At 49.0% G+C, this 19,360-nt stretch overlaps 1 protein-coding gene across 1 annotated transcript in view; it reads left to right on the top strand.

Annotated features, from left to right (window-relative positions):
- Window positions 1–2,479: 2,479 nt before the first annotated feature.
- The window catches only part of WDR86 (WD repeat domain 86), a 31,654-nt gene continuing 14,773 nt past the window's right edge, over window positions 2,480–19,360 (top strand). The window contains exons 1-2 of the mRNA XM_023548080.2: window positions 2,480–2,642; window positions 17,709–17,850. Coding sequence (XP_023403848.2) covers window positions 2,480–2,642; window positions 17,709–17,850 — 305 coding nt within the window. The remainder of the gene's footprint in view (window positions 2,643–17,708; window positions 17,851–19,360) is intronic.

Genomic DNA, 19,360 nt, shown 5'->3' with positions numbered 1-19,360 from the left:
CTGGTTCACTAAACCCATGTGACCCCTTTGTTATCGTGGTGGTGGTGTTGTTAGCTGCCACGAGTCAGCCCCCAACTCATGGAAACCCCATTGTCTCAGTCATCTAGTGCTGCCATAACAGAAATACCACCAGTGGATGGCTTTAACAAAGAAGGTTATTTTCTCACAGTCTGCGAGGTTACAAGTCCAAATTCAGGGCGTCGGCTCCAGGGGAAGTCTTTCTCTGTCTGCTCTGGAGGAAGGTCCTTGTCCTCAATCTTTCCCTGGTCGAGGAGCTTCTCAGGCACAGGGACCGTGTGTCCAAAGGACGTGCACTGCTCCTGGTACAGCTTTCTTGGTGGTATGAGCTCCCCAACTCTCTGCTTGCTTCCCTTTCTTTTTCTCTCTTGAGAGATAAAAGGTGGTCAGGCCACACCCCAGGGAAACTCCCTTTACCTTGGATCAGAGAGGTGACCTAAGAAAGCGCAGTGTTACAATCCCACCCTAATCCTCTCAACATAAAATTACAATCACGAAATGGAAGACAACCTCACAATACTTGGAATCCCAGCCTAACCAAGTCGATACACACATTTGCGGGGTTGGGGGGAGGGGTACATAATTCAATCCATGACACCCATGCACAACAGATGGAAACGCCGCAAATTCTGCACGGTCCTTTGCCATCCATGATCAGTTGGGAATCACATGGGTGGTAGCCGCACATGCAAGTGGGAATTCTACCACCGAACCACCACTGCCCGCCTCCCTCCTTTGAAAATTACTTACACGCTTCTCCCTGCACTTGTCTTGTCTCCCAAACTAGTAGGCAATCTCCTGGAGTGTGCAGCCTAAACATGTTCACACCCAGCCTCCCTTTGAGCCTGTCTCTGCACTGTCCCCTCCCCCCCCCCCCCCCCCCCCCGCCACAATTAGTTCATTGGGTAATAAATGCCTGGCCTCCTCCCATTCCTCTGCCCACAACCTTGAGTCTCCTCTGGCTCTTCCTCCATGTAAACACTGTCTTGGTCTGCTCAGAGTCATTGCATCTTCTCAAGGGCTTCAGCTCCAGGGCACATGATGACCCAAACCCCACAGCCACCTGTCAGTCCTCACTCCTGGATGTCCCAATGCCTCTTCAAGCCCACAGATCCTAAAACAAGCTCAGAGTAGACCTGCAGGAGCCTCTCCCTGAATGGTGTCACCCTCTACCATCTACCCATCTCTCACCCAATGGAGGCATCCCAGTCCTCCCTTCCCTCACCACACGCATCCACTCTCTGAAGTCCACCTCCTGAGTCCCCCAGCACTTGTGCCTTCCTCTCCTCTTCCACTGGGTCACCACAGAGGCCTCCTGCCTCCTTTCAACCCACCTCCACATCGCCACCAGCAGTCTTGCAACAATCCCAAACCCCATCACAACATCCCACTTACAGCCCTCACTGGTGCCCCACTGCCTGCAGAATAAAGCCCACAAACTGATTTACAAGATTGCGTATAAAAAAATGAGTTTCCCTAGATGGCCACGTGAGGAGCAACGGCCCAGAGCTCTGTGGACTCGATTATGGGGTTTTCTTTTGCAATCTGGACGTGGCCGACCAATGGGAGAAGGAAAGTCATCATGAGAGCCGGGTCTCCGAATCCACCACTTCAGCCCCCAACAAATCCAACCGGCCGTCTGCCCTCCTAGATGCTTGGCAGAGCCCTGGGGGTTTCGGGAATCCCGCTACCTACAGGACCTGAGGGGGGTGGGGGGCGCAGGCCGCTACCAGGCGCTGGAACTGCCCTAACGGGAACCAGCGACGCCCCCAGCGAGGGCTCGGGAGCCCGGGCTGTGGGTTCCTGCGGGGACCTACGGGATTCTTCGGAAGGGGCGCGCTGGCCCCAGGAAACCAGCGCGCGCTGCCCTTCGCCGGGCTTGCACCCGGACCTAGCCCCCCGCCCCGCCCAGCAGCCCCTGTGGGACTTCCTGACCACTCCGGCTGTGCGCAAGATTTCCCGCTGGAGGCGGGTCGGGATGACCAGGCCGCGCTCTCCTAAGCCCTTGGGCCGCCCTGAGCCCCCCGAGCGCCTCCGGCTGGGCGCCTAGGGCTGGGCGCGGGCGGGACCAGCGCTCCGCCGGCCCGAGTGGTTCCCGGCTGGCGTTCTCCTCCCCAGAGCCGGGGGCCGTGCCCAGGGCCAGACCTCCCGCCCCGCTCCGCCACCCGCCCTGCGCTCCCGCGTGGGGAAGGGGCGGCGGGGGGCGCGGCCCGGAGAGGGGCGGGGCGGCGGGGGGTGGGCTCGGAGGAGGAGCGGGCGGCGGGCGCCGGAGGGGAGGGCTGCTCAGGTGGGCGCCGGCCGCCACTGCGGGGCCCGGGACGAGGCTGCGCCCGCGCCGCCCGCGCCGCCCGCGCCGCGCGCCCAGCCTCAGGCCACCTATGGCCGCCGGCCCCCGGGGTGGCCGCGGGGACCCGCCGCCCGGACGCCGGGGCGCCGCCCCCTAGCTGGGCCGGCCGGCGGCATGGGGGGCGGTGTGTCGGCCCTGAGGGTCTGCGCCGACCACCGGGGCGGCATCAACTGGCTCAGCCTGAGCCCCGACGGGCAGCGCCTGTTGACAGGCAGCGAGGACGGCACGGCCCGGCTGTGGAGCACCGCGGATGGCCAGTGCTGCGCCCTCTTCCAAGGTAGAGCCCCGCGGCCGCCGCTCCCCTCGCCCCCCACCTGAGTGCTGGGGGTCGCCCTGCCTTTCCTCCGCAGGCCCCTCTCCAAGAGCCCAGCCGGTGCCCACGCCGGGACCGCACATGGGAGAGTGGGTGGGTGCAGAATGGGGTGCGCGCAGCCCAGCCCCCAGCCCCCCAGGCACGTTAGTGTAGGTGGGTGCACATGGGGAGCATTCAGGGTCGGGTGCGCGGATGAGCAGCTGTCCTCCGGGAGCTAGGATGGCTTGTTAGCCAACCGCATTAAGTCGTTATTACTAAAACAATTTTAACAAAGAAATCTCGCCCACAGCCCTCAGCTAAACAAAACCTTCACCTTTCTGGCATTGACCTTGTGACCTTTGGCCAGACGTTTTCTCTCCCGGGACCACTCTGGTAACAAGGGCTGGTGTTTGTCAGGGTCTTGTTACCTGCCTGAGCCCCTGGGTGGTGGAAATGGTTAACGCACTCAACTACCTAGGGAAAAGCTTTGGGGATGAAGAAAGTCCTGGCGACTTGCTTCTAAAAAACCAGCCCCGGAAACCCTGTGGAGCAGAGTCCCACACTGATACACAGGGGGCTGCCCTGAGTGTGGGGGAGTAACTGGTCTGCACCAGACAGGGGACTGCTGTGCATTGCAGGACTAAGTTCTCATCTGCACACTGCTGTTCCCCACTCTTACAGACATGGGAGCTGGAGGTGAAAGGTTGAGTTGAAATTTGAACGTCCCCTGGCGCCAGCAGCCATCTTCCCCATCAGCTCTCTGTGATGCCTCCTGTGTACCGTCAGCTGTAAAATGAAGGGCAGGGAGAGGAACTATATCGATCACAGTTTCTCCGGAGGGGGCTGTTGAATCAGTTTTGCGTATTTGAAAACAAGTATATGAGGATGCATGACACGTAGTAGGTGTAATATTGTTTCATGGAACAGCTCCAGACCTGCACTCGTGTGTATTTTTTTTTTTTTTTTTTTTACTTACTGGGAGGTCAGTGTGTTCTTACTGTGGGCCCATCAGAAAGTCTGCACTAGCCTATCTGTGGGGACCCCTCCTCAGCACCAGCAGTTCCCTGATGGGGCACAAGGCCGTCTGAATTCTGTGCATTTCTACGTCCTGAGCTGGCTTTTCCACAATAAATGGCAGATCCTGAGTGGCCTCCCCCAGGCCTGGAAGCTTATGTAGGCACAGGGAGTACCAATTAGCTTCAATATTGGCTGAGCCTGACCCTCCTGGTTGTAAATAAAAATAATGTCAAAGCACAATAGGGATCATGGTGGATTACCTGTTAACTTAGGAGTTAGTGTGGACAATGGAGAACTAGCCACAGACTAGCACATGATCTCCCCCACCACCCCCACACTCAAACACACCCCGCTAAGACTAGGAGATCTATTAGAAATTTTAAGTCCAATTTGCATTGCTTCCCAAACATGAGCTTATCCGGAGGACTTTCTGACATGCAGATTCTTAGGCTCCATTCCTGTGATCCCTTGGGATAGGCCTCTAGAACTGGGATTTCTAATGAGCTTGTGGGAGGATCTGATGCATGGCTGGTCTGGGGCCCATGTGGGAGCCCAGCCTGTACAGGGCTTCCTCCCCAGTTGAGCTCCAGGTTTGTCCAAGCTGGCTGTAGCCTGTGGGCACCTGACTCTGCCCCTCTTATCCACCTTATCCTGCCCTCACATCCAGCTGCATGCCTGGTACCTGGGTCCTCCCCTGCTCTGTCCTTCCTCCACACCCCTGTGGTGGCCTCTCAGCTACTGTCCATTAAGGCACTCAAACCAGCCTCCCACCGAGGCCTTGTAGCACCCTGACTGAGACCACCCCACTTAGCAGGAAAATGCCCCTACTGAACTGTGTCTGCCATCAGAGGGGTAAGGTACTTCAAGAGTTTTCAAGGACAGAGGGGAAAAAAAAGGTAACTTTCCTGATCCTGAGATTGCACTAATCGATGTATTTTGCAGAGAAGTCTGTTGTGTGTGTGATGGTACTTCTGTGTGGCCCCTCAAGGAGAGAAAGGCCTTGCCAGCCACCGTCCAAGTTGTGCTTTTTGTATCCGCAAAACATTTGTTTAGGTCCCTAGGTGGTGCAAACGGTTTGCATTCAGCTGCTTACCAAAAGGTTGGTGGTCCAAACCCACCCAGAGGCTCCACGGGAGAAAGGCCTGGCAATCTGCTTCCGTTAAGATTATAGCTAAGAAAACTCTGTGGAGCAGTTCTACTCTGTAACAGATGGGGTTGCCATGAGCTGAAATTGACTCAGTGGCAATGGGTTTGCTTGCTTTTTTAGAACATTTGTTGAGTACCCTATTATGTTATAGTAAACATCTATGTACTTAAAAACCCACTGCTGTTGAGTCAGTTCCACCTCATAGTGACCCTATACAGAGTAGAACTGCCCCCCATAGGGTTTCCAAGGCTGTAAATCTTTACTGAAGCAGGCTGCCACATCTTTCTCCCGTGGAGCGGCTCATGGGTCTGAACAACCAACTTTTTGGTTAGCAGACAAGTGCCTTACTCGCTGAGCCACCAGGGCTATGTACTTATTATGTTCATAATCATCACAGCTCTGGGGTATAGGATTGTTACCCGCTTGCAGATGAGAGCAGGGAAGACTGACAAATTTACCACATGGCATTCTGCATGTCTTACAGGAATTAGCCCTGTGAGGCAGGTGCTGTTGTCATCCTCCTGCGTGGGTGGGGAAACAAGCACAGTGAGGTGATAGGACTGGCCCGAGGTCACCAGCTGGCCATTTGGGGGGGGGTGTGGGGGCTCTAACCCACTGTCACTTCTCTGTTCACCAGGCCACTGTTGGCCGCTCCGGCACAGGCCAGACTTTGCCCCAGGCCACACGCTAACCAATGGGAGGCTAACGCTATAGAGCTCCTGACTCCAAGTCCAGTGCTCTTTCCACTCCACTGTGGAAGCTGCTAGATTGGAATGAGAGTTAGGACCATGTGCCACTCCCAGTGACTGCCTGTGGGCCAGTCAGCCCTGGTCTCCTGGGCGGAGGGGTGGGGTTGGCCCCTGTCATGCTTTTTTTATCTGAATACGAGCTTGCTCAGTTCAGGCAGCAGAGGCGATTGGGGGACCGGGGGCTTTTCTGTGTATCTTGCAAGGTTGTTTAGGAAAGTTTGGGACCAAGGAGTGGGATGGAGCAGGTGAATGAGGGCGATTGCCTGTGGGGTGAATGCTTGGTGGGTACGTTGCTGTTCTTTGAGGCCCTGGGAGAGTAGGCTCATGACCAGAGTGGAGAGCGGGTGGGCTTCCCTCCACCCACCAGCTGCACTCCCCTGAGGGGCTGGGAACACACCTTTTATTTTCAATTATGGTAAAACATGTATAACGAAACATTTGCCATTTTAAGCATTTTTACTTGTACGATTCACTGACAGCACTTACACACGGCATGTTGTGCAACCATGACCCCTATCCATTTCCAAATATTTTTCATCACCCCAAACAGAAACTCAGTACCGCTGAAGCAGTAACTCCCCGTTGCCCACTCCCCTCAGCCCCTGGCGACCACTCACAAACGTTGGTCTGTATGTGTTTGCATCTTCTCCATATGTCAGGTAAGTGGGAGCGTAGAGTATTTGTCCTTTTGTGTCTGCCTCATTTCACTCAGCAGTATGTTTTCAAGGTTCATCCATGTGGTAGCATGTATAAGAACTTCATTTCTCTTCATGGCTGAGTAATAAATAGTCCACTGTATGGATAAACCACGTGTTGTTTATCCATTTATCTGTTAATGGACATTTAGGTTGTTTCCATCTTTTGGCTATTATGAATAGTGCTGCCACGAACGTTGGTGTCCATCTATCTGTTTGAGTCTCTGCTTTGGGTAGATACCTAGGAGTGGAATTGCTGGGTCATGTGGTAACTCTGAGGAGCCCTGGTGGTGCAGTGGTTTGGCACTCAGCTGCTAGCTGAAAGGTTGGCAGTTCGAACCTACCAGCTGCTCTGCAGGAGAAAGATGTGGCCGTCTGCTTCGATAAAGATTTACAGCCTTGGAAACCCTTTGGGGGTAGTTCTACTCTGTCCTGCAGTGTTGCTGTGAGTCGGAATCAACATGACGGCAATGGGTTATGGTAGTTCCACGTTTAACTTTTTGAGGAACAGCCGGGTTGTTTTCCACAGTGATCATTTTACATTCCCGCTAGCAATGCACTAGGGCTCCAGTTTCTCCACATTCTCACCAACCCTTGTTATTTTCTGTTTGTTTTTTTTTTTTTCTGATAATAGCCATCCTTGGGTGATACAAACAGTTAAGCACTCGACTTCTAACTGAACGATTGGTGGTTCAAACCCCCCCAGAAGCACCTTGGAAGAAAGGCCTGGCAATCTACTTCCGAAAGATCACAGCCATTGAAAACCCTGTGAAACACAGTTCACCCTGAAACCTACGGGGTGGACATGAGTCTGAATGGACTCCACAGTAGCTGGCTTGGTTTTGGTTTTAGTGGGTGTGAAGTGCTATCTCACTGTAGTTTTGATTTGCATTTCCTTGATGGCTGATGAGGTTGAGCACTTTTTTGTGTACTTATTGGCCATTTGGAAACCCTGGTGGCATAGTGGTTAAGTGCTATAGCTGCTAACCAAAAGGTCGGAGGTTCGAATCCACCAGGTGCTCCTTAGAAACCATATGAGGCAGTTCAGTTCTACTCTGCCCTATAGGGTCTCTATGAGTCAGGATCGACTCAACGGCAACAGGTTTGGTTTTTTGGTTTTTATTGGCCGTTTGTATGTCTTTGGAGAAATGTCTATTCAAGTCTTTTGCCCATGTTTTAATTGGACAAACTCACTTTTTAATAAATGAAGTTGGCTTTCCAATGCTGTTGGTGAGCTCACAGTGAAAAAGGGGGCTTAATTGCCAACCATTCTGTAATGAGAAGAATTGCTTTTAATGGAATTATCCCCATCCCACTCTTTTCTCTTTTATCCATTGGTATCTACTTATTTAGGAGCACTTCATTGGATCAATGGGTTAAAGATAATAAAAAAAAAAAAGTCCCCAAAATGGCAGTTCCTGTCCTGTTCTTTTCAGACTGAGTAAGGGACTCAACTTGAAGGTTTTGGCCAATTATGACTCATCTCATCTTCTAACTGCATCTTCCAGCATGTTTGTTTTTAATCCCGTGGGTACAAACAGCATGTTCCTATTTACTGGAAACTTGTGGTATGGGAGGTATGTGTGAGCCCCTGTGGACTAGCCTGTTTGACCCTTAGTCAGAGATCCTAGAATCTAGACCCATTTATCAGTCACCTCTGGCAGGAAACAAAATGGCACCCTTCACAGAGTTTAATAAAGGGGCAGAGTATAGAGAACCACAGTGCCGGAGCTGGACCGGCAGGGCTGCCACCTCTCCTCGCCTAAAGGAGCTGGGCTGAGCACAGTTGCTACAGCCCAGGAACGACTGCAGGGGGCTTCCTGGGGAAAGTATGACCTTGGTTCCAGGGACACACCAGCCTGAGGTGACCCTCAGGGAGCACACTGAGGGTGCATATCATGACCTAAAGTCTCTTGCTGGGACTCCCTGTTGTCTGACCCCAGCTGAGGTGGGAGGACAGAGCCCACATTATAAATGGGGCAGAAGCAGAGGGCAGGGGTATCTGGAAGGCAGAGTTTAGTCACAACTCAGGGATGGCCTCACCAGCTGGGACGTTAGATAAAGATGCCACTTGAGGAGTTATTGTGCTGCAAGGGTTGGGATGGTGCCAAGATACAGGATTTGTTTTGCCTGCGTCATGTGTCTGCCAGGGAGGCCACATGCTTTGCTGTACAAAACTGGGACATTTTTCGAGGGAACAGGGGCACTGCTTTTCAGCTGAGTCAAAGGGCATATCCGATTTGGCCATCTGCCCCGGGCCCCAGCCTGCCTGCAGTCTGCCTTCTGCCTCGGAGCATTTCAGCGCACTTCCAGCGTTTATGGAGGGAGCACTTGGACCGGAAGTTTCCAGAAAGGGCAGCAAGTCCGGGGGTGTGGGCAGGGAGGGGAAGGGCCAACTGTCCTGGCAGAAATCCCTGTAGCCTCAGCATGTTCTTTTCAACATAACTGCATCTTATCTGCAGTCTCCATCCCTTCAAAAATATTTATTTTTCATTTGGCTTTTTTGCTGATCTGCACAATTCCAACAGCTGGATGGCTGAGGCCCTGTGGGTCCCTGGAGAGGTGACTGGGCCCCTCCAGGCCCTCCATGCACCCACATCCGGGGTGGGAGGGAGGGCCCGGCATTCCAGCACCCCTGGGTGGCAGGCATGACTCCTGCAGGTCAGACCCTGCCCCTCTGCTGTCCATGCTGAGCCATGACTCACTCCAGCGTGTTTTCAGATGCAGGGTGGGTGGCTTTGTAAACACAACAACCCTGCCTGGGGGAAGGGGCTCGCCCACCAGAAAGGCTTATAGGCCACAGGGGCCTCACCAGAGCTCCCCAAGAGAGCCGTGGGCACTCAGGCTCGCAGACAAGGTGTTCATACATCAGCAACTTACGTCCCAATTGTACGTTTTCTTCAAGTCTTTGTTATATGTGCCTGTGTCTTTATAGAGTCGCAATCAGGGCATAAATCCCCTTTCCTCCTCCTTAAACATGTCGTAAGAACAGCCCCAGTTTCCCAACTTCAGCCACCTGTTTGCATGGCCGTGGCCTCGCTAGGCCAAGGAGCCCTGGTTTACCGGCCACGCTGGTCCCTAAGTGCTTTTCTTGGCTTCTTTATGCACAGCTTTACTTTGCACTCAGCCTTCCTGCTGCTGAGATGCCTAGTGGTGGGACACAATCGGGGTCCTTGGGGAGGAGGCAGACTTGAGTCAACCTTCTTTAGTGCAAGCCTGCGGCCCCTCAGAGGACCAGGGCCAGAGGGGGCCCGCCTGCCCATCACCCGGGTCAGTCCCTCCTGCAAGCTCCCTGCCAGGCAGGTAGGTGAGGTGCCTGCCAGGTGAGGAAGCCCAGGTGGCTCCTCCTCAGCAGTGTGGTGAGCCCTCCTGACAGCGGGGGGAGGGGGCAGAGGTGGGAGCAACTGGGTGGCAGGGAAAGTGTGCTGACAATCCTGAAATACTTTATAAACCCTGTAGGGTGGGCAAATCCTGCACTGTGTTTTGCCAAACACATTTTGCCCTTGAATTTTAAACCCCCATGCATTTTAAGGGAAACATAATCTGTAGTTTCAACTGTTTACTTAATTCGTACAAGCATTCTTGGAGGCCTGGTATCTGCTCTCCAAGAAGATTGTACAACTTTTCTTTCTTATTGTTTTTTTAAAATTTTTTTTCCTAGAACCTAAGAAGTTGAGTTCTTCCAAGAATAAGTAAGCGTAAACCCAAGACAAAAAACATGTGTCGATCAGCTTGAAATGACCCAGGAGATTCTCAGTCCCCATGTACTTGATACCAGACATCTATATAAATTTTCAAATTTCATCAAAATCCTTAAACGTGGTAAATACATCCCACCAAATGTGTGGGTATTTAACTCATCAGTTTCCTCATCTGCAAAATGGATTTTAGTTCTAACATTTCTTTTTGATTTTCTGATCCCTACATTCCTTTCAGATACACTCAGCTTCAGTTTCTGTCAAAAAGTTGTTCTCCAGGCTGGACACTTCTCTGCCTGGAAGGACAGGCCCTGCTAAGATCGGTGATCAGAGGCTGCCAGGGCTGTCCCCACTAACCCCAGTGGACATCACCCAATGACATGGATACCAGCTAGCAGGTCACCCAGGTGCATGCAGCCGCAACCCTGGAACCCTGTGTGACCCTTTGGACTGTCCTAGATCTGTACCCTCACCATGCTCGCAGCCTCAGGGGGCTACTCAGCTCTCTAGCCTGCCCTAAAGGGCCACTTCTGCTTGGCATGTGCTGTCCCTCTGCCCAGAATGTTCTTCTCCCTCCTCACGCCACGCAGGCCTTCCTCCTTTTTCAGGACTCCACCCTGCCCGGGTGAGTGCTGATCCTGTCCCCTCGCCAGGGCCGTGCACTGTCTCGGCACTGCCCCTCAGTGCTGGCATCTTACTCAGCTGGGTATCTGTATTAGTTTCCAGTGGCTGCCTTAACAAAGGGCCCCAGATTTGGTGGTTTAATACCACAGAAGCTTACTCTCTTGCAGTTTTGGACGCCAGGAATCCAAACCAATATCACTGGGCCAAAATCAAGGTATTGGCAGGGCTACACCCCCTCTGGACTCTCCAGTGACAGCCTGTTCCTTGCCTCTTCCACCTTCTGTGGTTCCAGGTGATCCTTGATCTTCCAGGCCAGCATCTTGAATCGCTTTCTGCTGTCTTCATATTGTCTTCTCCTCTGTATGTGTCAAACCTGCCTCTGCCTTTCTCCCTCTCTCATTTCTTTCTTTATTTGGGCTGGTAAAGTATACATATCATAAACATTACCATTTTAACCATTTTTAAGTGTTCAATTCAGTGACATTAATTATATTCACGATGTTGTGTAATCATCACCATTATCTATTTAAAAAAAAAAAAAGGTTTTATCATCCCAAACAGAAACCCCATACCCCTTAAGCAATCTCCCCATTTCTCCCACCCCAGTCTCTGGTAACATCTGATCTGCTTTCTGTCTGAATGAATTTGCCTATTCTAGATATTTCAGATAAGTGGAGTCATACATTTGTCCCTTTACCTCTAACTTCTTTGACATTTCATCCACATCACAGCATGTGTCTTAGTCTCCTAAGGCTGCTGTAACCAAATACCAAAAGGTGGGTGTGTGGCTTTGAAGAACAGAAATTTATTGTCTCACAGTTCACAGGTACAGGGCTTAGGACTTCAACATATCTTTTTGGCGGAACAATTCAATCCGTAACAGTATACATCAGAACTTCATTCCTTTTTATGGCTGAGTAATATTTCATTTTATGTATCGACCACGTTTTGTTATCCATTCACCTTTTGCTGGACACTTGAGTTATTTCCACCTTTTGGCTCTTGTGAATAGTACTGCATTGAGCATTGGTGTACACCTATCTATATGAATCTCTGATTTCCAGTCTTTGGAAGTGGAATTATTGAGTCATATGGTATTCTACATTTAATTTTTTGTTTTCCACAACAGCTGCACCATTTTACATTCTCACCAGCAATGCGTAAGCATTCCAGTTTCTTCACATCCTCACCAACGCTTGTTATTTTCTGTTTTTCTAAAATAGCCATCCTATTGGTGTGCAGTGATATCTCATTGTGGTTTTGATTTGCATTTCCCTAATGACTAATGATGCTGAGCATTTTTTCGGGTGCTTTTTGGTCATTTGTGTATCTTCATTGGTGAAATGTTTGTTCTTGTCCTTTGCCCATTTTGTGTGATTGGATTGTTTGTCTTTTTGTTGAGTTGTAGGAGTCTTTATATATCCTGGATATTAAACCCTTATCCAATACATGATTAACAAATATTTTCTCATTCTGCGGGTTGTCTTTTCCCTCTCTGGAGAGTATCCTTTGCTGCACAAAAGTTTTTAATTTTGGTGAAGTCCAATTTATTTTTTCTTTTGTTGCCTGTGTTTTTGGTGTCATATTTAAGAAACCATTGCCAAATCCAAGGTCAATGAAGCTTTCCCTCTGTGTTGTCTTCCTAGAGTTTTTTAATTTTATCTCTTAACCTTAGGTCTTTGACTCACTTTTAGTTTATTTTTGCTTATGGTGTAAGGCAAGGGTCCAACTCCATTCTTTTGTATGTAGAAGTCCAATTTTTTCCAGCATGATTTGTTGAAAAGATTGTCCTTTCCCCCACTGAATGGCCTTGACACCCTTGTCACAACCAATTGACCATAGATGTGAGGTTTTATTTCTGGGCTCTCTATTCTGTTCTGTTAGTCTACGTGTCTATCCTTATGCCATTACCACACAGCCTTGATACAGTAACTTTGTAGTAAATTTTGAAATCAGGAATTGCGATTCCTCCAACTTTGTTCATTTTCAAGATTGTTTTGACTGTTTGGGGTCCCTTGAAGTTCCATATGAATTTTAGGATGAGTTTTTCTTCTACAAATACCATTAGGATTTTGATAGGGATTACATTAAATCTGTAGATTGCTTTGGGTAGTATTGACATCTTTTTTTTAATACTTAATTTTATTTTCGGTGAAAATATGCACAGCAAGACCCACTTCCATTTCATAGTTCCTAGGCATAATGATCAGTGACATTGGTTACATTTTTCACATTGTGTCAACATTCTTGTTATTTCTGTTCTAGTTGTTTCATTTCCATTTACTTGAACTCTCTGCCCTGCCTCACCCCCCACCTTATTTATGCTTTAAAATAGCTGTTGACCCATTGGTCTTATTTAGATTTTTTTTTTTTTAATGCAATACTCAAGGGTGACAATCTTTACTCTTTTGGCTACACTGTTACTGAGTTTAAAGGTGACTTAAGCGGGTAGTTTCAATTCAAGGTCCGAAGAGCAATTCAGGGCCGTAGCCTCAGAGATTCCTCCAGCCTCAATAAGCCTGGTAAGTCTGGATTCTTTAAAAATTTGAAGTTCTGTTCCATATTTCTTTCCCTTTTTATCAGGTTTCATCTATTGTGCCCCTAATCAGAACATTCGGTAGTGATAGCTGAGCACTATCTAGTTCTTCTAGTCTCAAGGTGGAAGAAGCAGTTAGTCCTGTAGTCCAGTTCCTTCTCCGATTCTTGGGTTTCCTTCTTTCTCTTTTGTTCCAGACGAATAAAGACCAGTAGTTGTATGTTAGATGGCTGCTTGTAAGCTTTTAAGACCCGAGGCCCCAGATCCCAGACACTACTCATCGTACTTGGGAGGTAGAACATAAACTTTAAAAGTTCTGTTATGCCAATTGACTGGATTGTCCTACAAGACCACAGCCCTAAGGCCCCAACCAAGAGAACTAATCCCATGAGGTGACTGGCTATGTCTAACTAGTATCGGCACCTGTAGCCTCCCCTATTTTTTTGATTGTTGTTATTGTTACACAACCTAGCATCTGCCCATTCATCTTTTTCCCCATGTACAGCTATTAACATTGATTGCATCGGTCATGCTGTGCAAACTTCACCCACATTTGGTGCCACCTTTCCCATTACTATAAGCAAATGGGACTACTGGCTAGGGAGTACTTCTCCCTCTCCGCCCCCCACTCCTGGTAACCACTAATGAACATTAGTTTCATATATTTACCTATTCATGTCATTTTATAAAAATGAGAACATATGATATTTGGTTTGTGTGTGTGTGTGATTGACTTATTTCACTCAACATAATGTCCTCCAGGTTGATCCTCATTGCAAGATGTTTGGGAACTTGTTTTTATCACTGAGTAGTATTTCATTGTATGTATGTATCACATTTTGCTTATCCATTCCTCTATTGATAAGGCTGTATGTTAGCTTGGCTAGACCATGATCCTCAGTGGTTTGACAGTTATATAATGTTGTAGATTGGTAGTTATGCAATGATGTAGTTTGGTGGTTATGTAATGATGTAATTTGGCAGTTATGTGATGATGTGGTCATCCTTCATGATGTGATCAGCCAATCAGTTGTAAGGGGAGTTTCCTCAGGGGTGTGGCCTGCATCCAATATACATATGGATGTTCTGGCAAGGCTTGCTCACTTGTGCTGGATCCTGCATTCAGTCATCATCATCTGACCTCCAGTTCTTGGAACTTGAGCCAGCAGCCTGCCAAACTGCCTGCCAATCTTGGGATTTGTCAGCCTCCCACAGCCTGTGAGCCAGCAGCCAGCTGTCTGACCTGCCGATCTTGGGTTTGTCAGTCCCTGCAGCTATGTGAGTCAGGAGAAGCCTCTAGCCTGACACCTGCCCCACGGACTTGGGACTTGTCAGCCTCTACAGCTGTGTGAGCTATTTCTTTGAGATAAATCTGTGTGTGTGTGTGTGTGTGTGTGTGTGTATACATATACATATACATATACATATACATATACATATACATATACATATACATATACATATACATATACATATACATATATTTATGGAGCCCTGGTGGCGCACTGCTTAAGAGACTGGCTGCTAACCAAAAGGCCAGCAGTTCAAATCTACCAGCTGCTCCTTGGAAACCCTATGGGGCAGTTCTGCTCTGTCCTGTAGTGTCGCTAGGAGTCACAATCAACTCGACAGCAATGGGTTTGGTTTTTTGCTTACATATATGTATGTATGTGCGTATACATGTATTATATTTATATATGATTCACTGGTGTTGCTTCTGTATAGAACCCAGCCTAAGACAAGCACTTAGATTGTTTCCATCTTTTTGCTAATTGTGAATAGTGCTGCAATGAACATTTGTTGTTGCTGTTAGGTGCCGTCAGGTTGGTTCCAACACATAGCAACCCCGTGCACAACAGAACAAAACACTGCCTGGTCCTATGCCATCCTCACAGTTGCTGCTATGCTCGAGCCCATTGTTGCAGCCACTGTGTCAGTCCATCTCCTGAGGGTCTTCCCTTTTTTGCTGACCCTGTACTTTACCAAGCATGATGTCCTTCTCCAGGGACTGATCCCTCCTGACAACATGTCCAAAGTATGTGAGAAGCAGTCTCACCATCCTTGCTTTCAAGAAGCGTTCTATTTATTCATCTTCTAAGACAGATTTATTCATTCTTTTGGCAGTCCATGGTATATTCAATATTCTTCACCAACACCACAATTCAAAGGCATCAGTTCTTCGGTCTTCCTTATTCATTGTCCAGCTTTCACGTGAATGTGAGGTGATTGAAAACACCGTGGCTTGGGTCAGGTGCACCTTAGTCCTCAGGGTGACATCTTTGCTTTTCAACACTTCAGAGATCTCTTTCAGACAACTTGCCCAATGCAATGCATCTTTTGATTTCTTAACTGCTGCTTCCATGGGTGTTGATTGTGGATCCAAGTAAAACGAAATCCTTGACAACCTCAATCTTTTCTCCATTTATCATGATGTTGCTTATTGTTCCCGTTGTGAGGATTTTTCTTTTCTTTATGCTGAGATGTAATCCATACTGAAGGCTGTGGTCTTTGATCTTCATCAGTAAGTGCTTCAAGTCTTCTTCACTTTCAGCAAGCAAGGTTGTGTCATCTGCATAATGCAGGTAGTTAATGAGTCTTCCTCTAATCCTGATGCCCTGTTTTTCGTCATATAGTCTAGCTTCTAGGATTATTTGCTCTGCATACAGATTGAATAGGTATGGTGAAAGGATACAACGCTGATGCACACCTTTCCTGACTTTAAACCGTGCAGTATCCCCTCGTTCTGTTCAAACGACTGCCTCTTGATCCATATATAGATTCCTCATGAGCACAATTAAGTGTTCCGTAACTGCCATTCTCCACAATGTTATCCATAATTTGTTATGATCCACACAGTCAAATGTCTTAGCATAGCCAATAAAACACAGGTAAACATCTTTCTGGTATTCTTGCTTTCAGCCAGGATCCATCTGACATCAGCAATGATATCCCTGGTTCCACATCTTCTTCTAAATCCTGCTTGAATTTTTGGCAATTCCCCGTCAGTACACTGCTGCAGCCGCTTTTGAATGATCTTTAGCAAAATTTTGCTTGCATGTGATATAAATGATATTGTTTGATAATTTCTGCATTTGGTTGGATCACCTTTCTTGGGAATAGGCATAAATATGGATCTTTTCTAGCCAGTTGGCCAGGTAGCTGTCTTCCAAATTTCTTGCCATAGACGAGTGAGCACTTCCAGTGCTGCATCCATTTGTTGAAACATCTCAGTTGGTATTCCGTCAATTCCCAGGGCATTGTTTTTTACCAGTGCCTTCAGTGCAGCTTAGACTTCTTTCTTCAGTGCCATCGGCAATGAACATAGGTGTTCCTATGTCCATTCATGCCGCTTCTATTAGATCCCTAGGGTATATAACTAGGAGTGGAACTAGTGACAGCTCTACTCGTAGTTTTTTGAGGAACCACCAGAACGTTTTCCACAACAGCTGTACTATTTTGCATTCCCACCAGCAATGGATGAGGGTTCCAGAGTGTTGACATCTTAACGATATTAAGTCTTCCACTCTGTGAGCACGGGATGTCTTTCCATTTATTTGAAAAACAAAACAAACAAACAACCCAGTTGCTAGTGAGTTGACTCCAACTCATGGCAACCGCATGTGCGTCAGAGTAGAACTGTGCTCCGTAGGGTTTTCGGTGGCTGATTTGTCAGGAGTAGACCATCAGACTTTTCTTCCGAGGTGCCTCTGGGTGGACTCAAACCTCCAACCTTTTGGTCAGCAGCCGAGCACATTAAGTGTTTGCACCATGCAGGGGCTTCCCTTTATTTAGGTTTTTCATTTCTTTCAGCAGTGGCTTACAGTTTTTAGTATACAAGTCTTTCACCTTCTTTATTAATTACTTTTTTTTATGTTATTATAAATGAAACTGTTTTCTTAATTTTCTTTTCAGATTATTCATTGCTATTGTATAGAAATAAAACTGACTCTTATGTGTTGATTTTTGTATCCTGCAACTTCGCTAAATTTATTTATTAGCCTAACGGTTATTTTTTTTTTTTTTAATGGATTCTTTAGGGTTTTCTACGTGTAAAACCATATTATCTCTGATACGATAATCCAGGACAATCTCACCATGTCAAGATCATTAACTTAATCACAGCTGCAAAGACCAAATAAGGTCAAACTTCCAGGTTCCAGGGATTGGGACCTGGTATCTCTGGGGGCCTGTACTCGGCCGAGCACAGTACCTGTACCCAAATGTAAGGAGACCAGCAGACACACAGCATGTACCGTGTGGCTAGCGCTGGAGCTCAGTCTGCACAGCAGCTCTATGAGGTAGCTAAAGTTACCACCCACATTTCAGATGAGGAAACCGAGGTGCGGAGAGGCTAAGTAGCTTTACTTCCTATAGGCGTGTGTCAGCAGTGAGGGATAAAAGGGTCCAGAGCATCTCGAGAGTCTCCCAGACTTAAATCGTCCTTTTAAAAGGCTCGTCAGCTCTGGATCTGTTTGAAACGTTCCCTGCCCCTGCTTTCCTCCCTTCCTCCCCTTCTCAAACACCCTTCCCGGATGAAGACTGTCAGCAGGCAGCACACCGTGCTCACGTCTCCCCTCCTTTGCAGGACACGAAAGCTACGTGACCTTCTGCCAGCTGGAGAGCGAGGCTGCCTTCACATGCAGTGCCGACCACACCGTCAGGAAGTGGGATGTGCTGACTGGCCAGTGTCTGGCCGTTTACCGAGGACACACATCCATCGTGAACAGGTCAGTATGACCGGGGCTCTTGGGCAGCCAGTCAGTGAGGCCTCGGTCTTTAGTCAGGGGCACTACCCGGCAGAGCAGATGGAACAAAGGTGTAGGACGTGGGCCCTGCCCTTGGGAAGCCTGGACACGGGAGGTGGTCAGCAGCACACAGTGGTGGGGGCTGGAGCAGAAGGGCACAGTGCTAATACTCCAGTGCACTGGGAGTTTGGGAGGCCGAGGGGCAGGGGACTCACCCACTCTTCCATGGCAAACCAGTTGCTGACTCACAGCGACTCCATAGGACAGAGTAGAACTGCCCATAGGGTTTCCAAGGCTGAAATCTTTGCAGAAACAGACTGCCACATCTTTCTTCCAAAGAGTGGCTGGCAGGTTTGAACCCCCAACTTGTCGGCAGCCGAGTGCTTTTAACCATTGTGCCACCAGGGCTCCTCTTCCATGGCAGGTACCTCCAGTACCCTGAATTGTGTCCAATAGCACCTTTGAGGGCCCTGTCAGCACTGCTGCCCGCTGCTGGCTGTGAGGAGAGGCAGTTGTGCCTACTGCTCCCACTGATGGGCATGAATTCCAGAGGAAATCACTTAATTGATAACTGATGGTAGACCCGGGGGGTGGAGAAGGGGAAAAATGGGAATTGTGAAGAGGGAATCATGGATGTTTTTAAACCTCTTCTTTCCATGTGGTTGTTGAAAATATCCCACCCCTCCGTTCTCAAGGAGGTTTGAATTTTCCTTTCCTTATTAAATTTGGGTCTGAGCTAAGCAATGGAAATTCCTTTGCTGATCAGATCAATTTGATACTATTTATTTAGCTGAGGTGGGTTGACCAGCCCTGTCAGAGTCCTGAGGGAATGCCCGTACAAGGGGGAGACTTGGAGCCCCCGCCAGCAGGCCCTCTGGGCCGAGAAGGAGCCGCATTCGGCCAGAGGTTCATCTGAGTACAGCCCGGTACTCAGGAATTCATGGAACATTGCCACAGGATGGTCCGCCAGCTGGGGCTGGGGCGGGCAGAGAGGAAGGGGTATTCTAGTGGGCGGGTGATTAACCATCAGGGTGGTGGATGAGAAGCTGGGCCAGGCCCGTGATCTCAGCAGCTAGATCAGCAGGGCCTGCCGGGGAGCAGTTCCCACAAGGCAGGCTGCTAGGGGCACCCCTAAGTAGAGTGCAGCAGTAAACCAGAGGACCTCATGGTGCTGACTTGGGATGATAAAAGTGGAAAAGTCTGTCTGGAAGGAACCCCAGCAGGGCGCCCAGCCTGGCCACTGCCAGCCTGCCAGCAGCTGGGGCGCAGAGCGCTCAGGACCGCCCAGGGGTAAGAAGACAGACATGCCATTGAAGGCACAAGAATAGAACTCAGGTCTTCTACAGCTCACGCTGGCCTCTTCTGGCCATGCTGCCTTTCTTGAGAAAGATGCTTGTTATTAACATAAAGGGGGAGGGGTGCAAGGAGTCCCCTCTGTGAGTGGCTTGAAGGTGCCTGGCAGATGGGGCAGGTGAGAGAACTTCCCCCTGGC

The sequence above is a fragment of the Loxodonta africana genome, chromosome 22 (genome assembly GCF_030014295.1).
Source record: "Loxodonta africana isolate mLoxAfr1 chromosome 22, mLoxAfr1.hap2, whole genome shotgun sequence".
In the NCBI taxonomy this organism is placed as follows: domain Eukaryota; kingdom Metazoa; phylum Chordata; class Mammalia; order Proboscidea; family Elephantidae; genus Loxodonta; species Loxodonta africana.
This window is presented reverse-complemented; position numbering and strand designations above follow the sequence as displayed.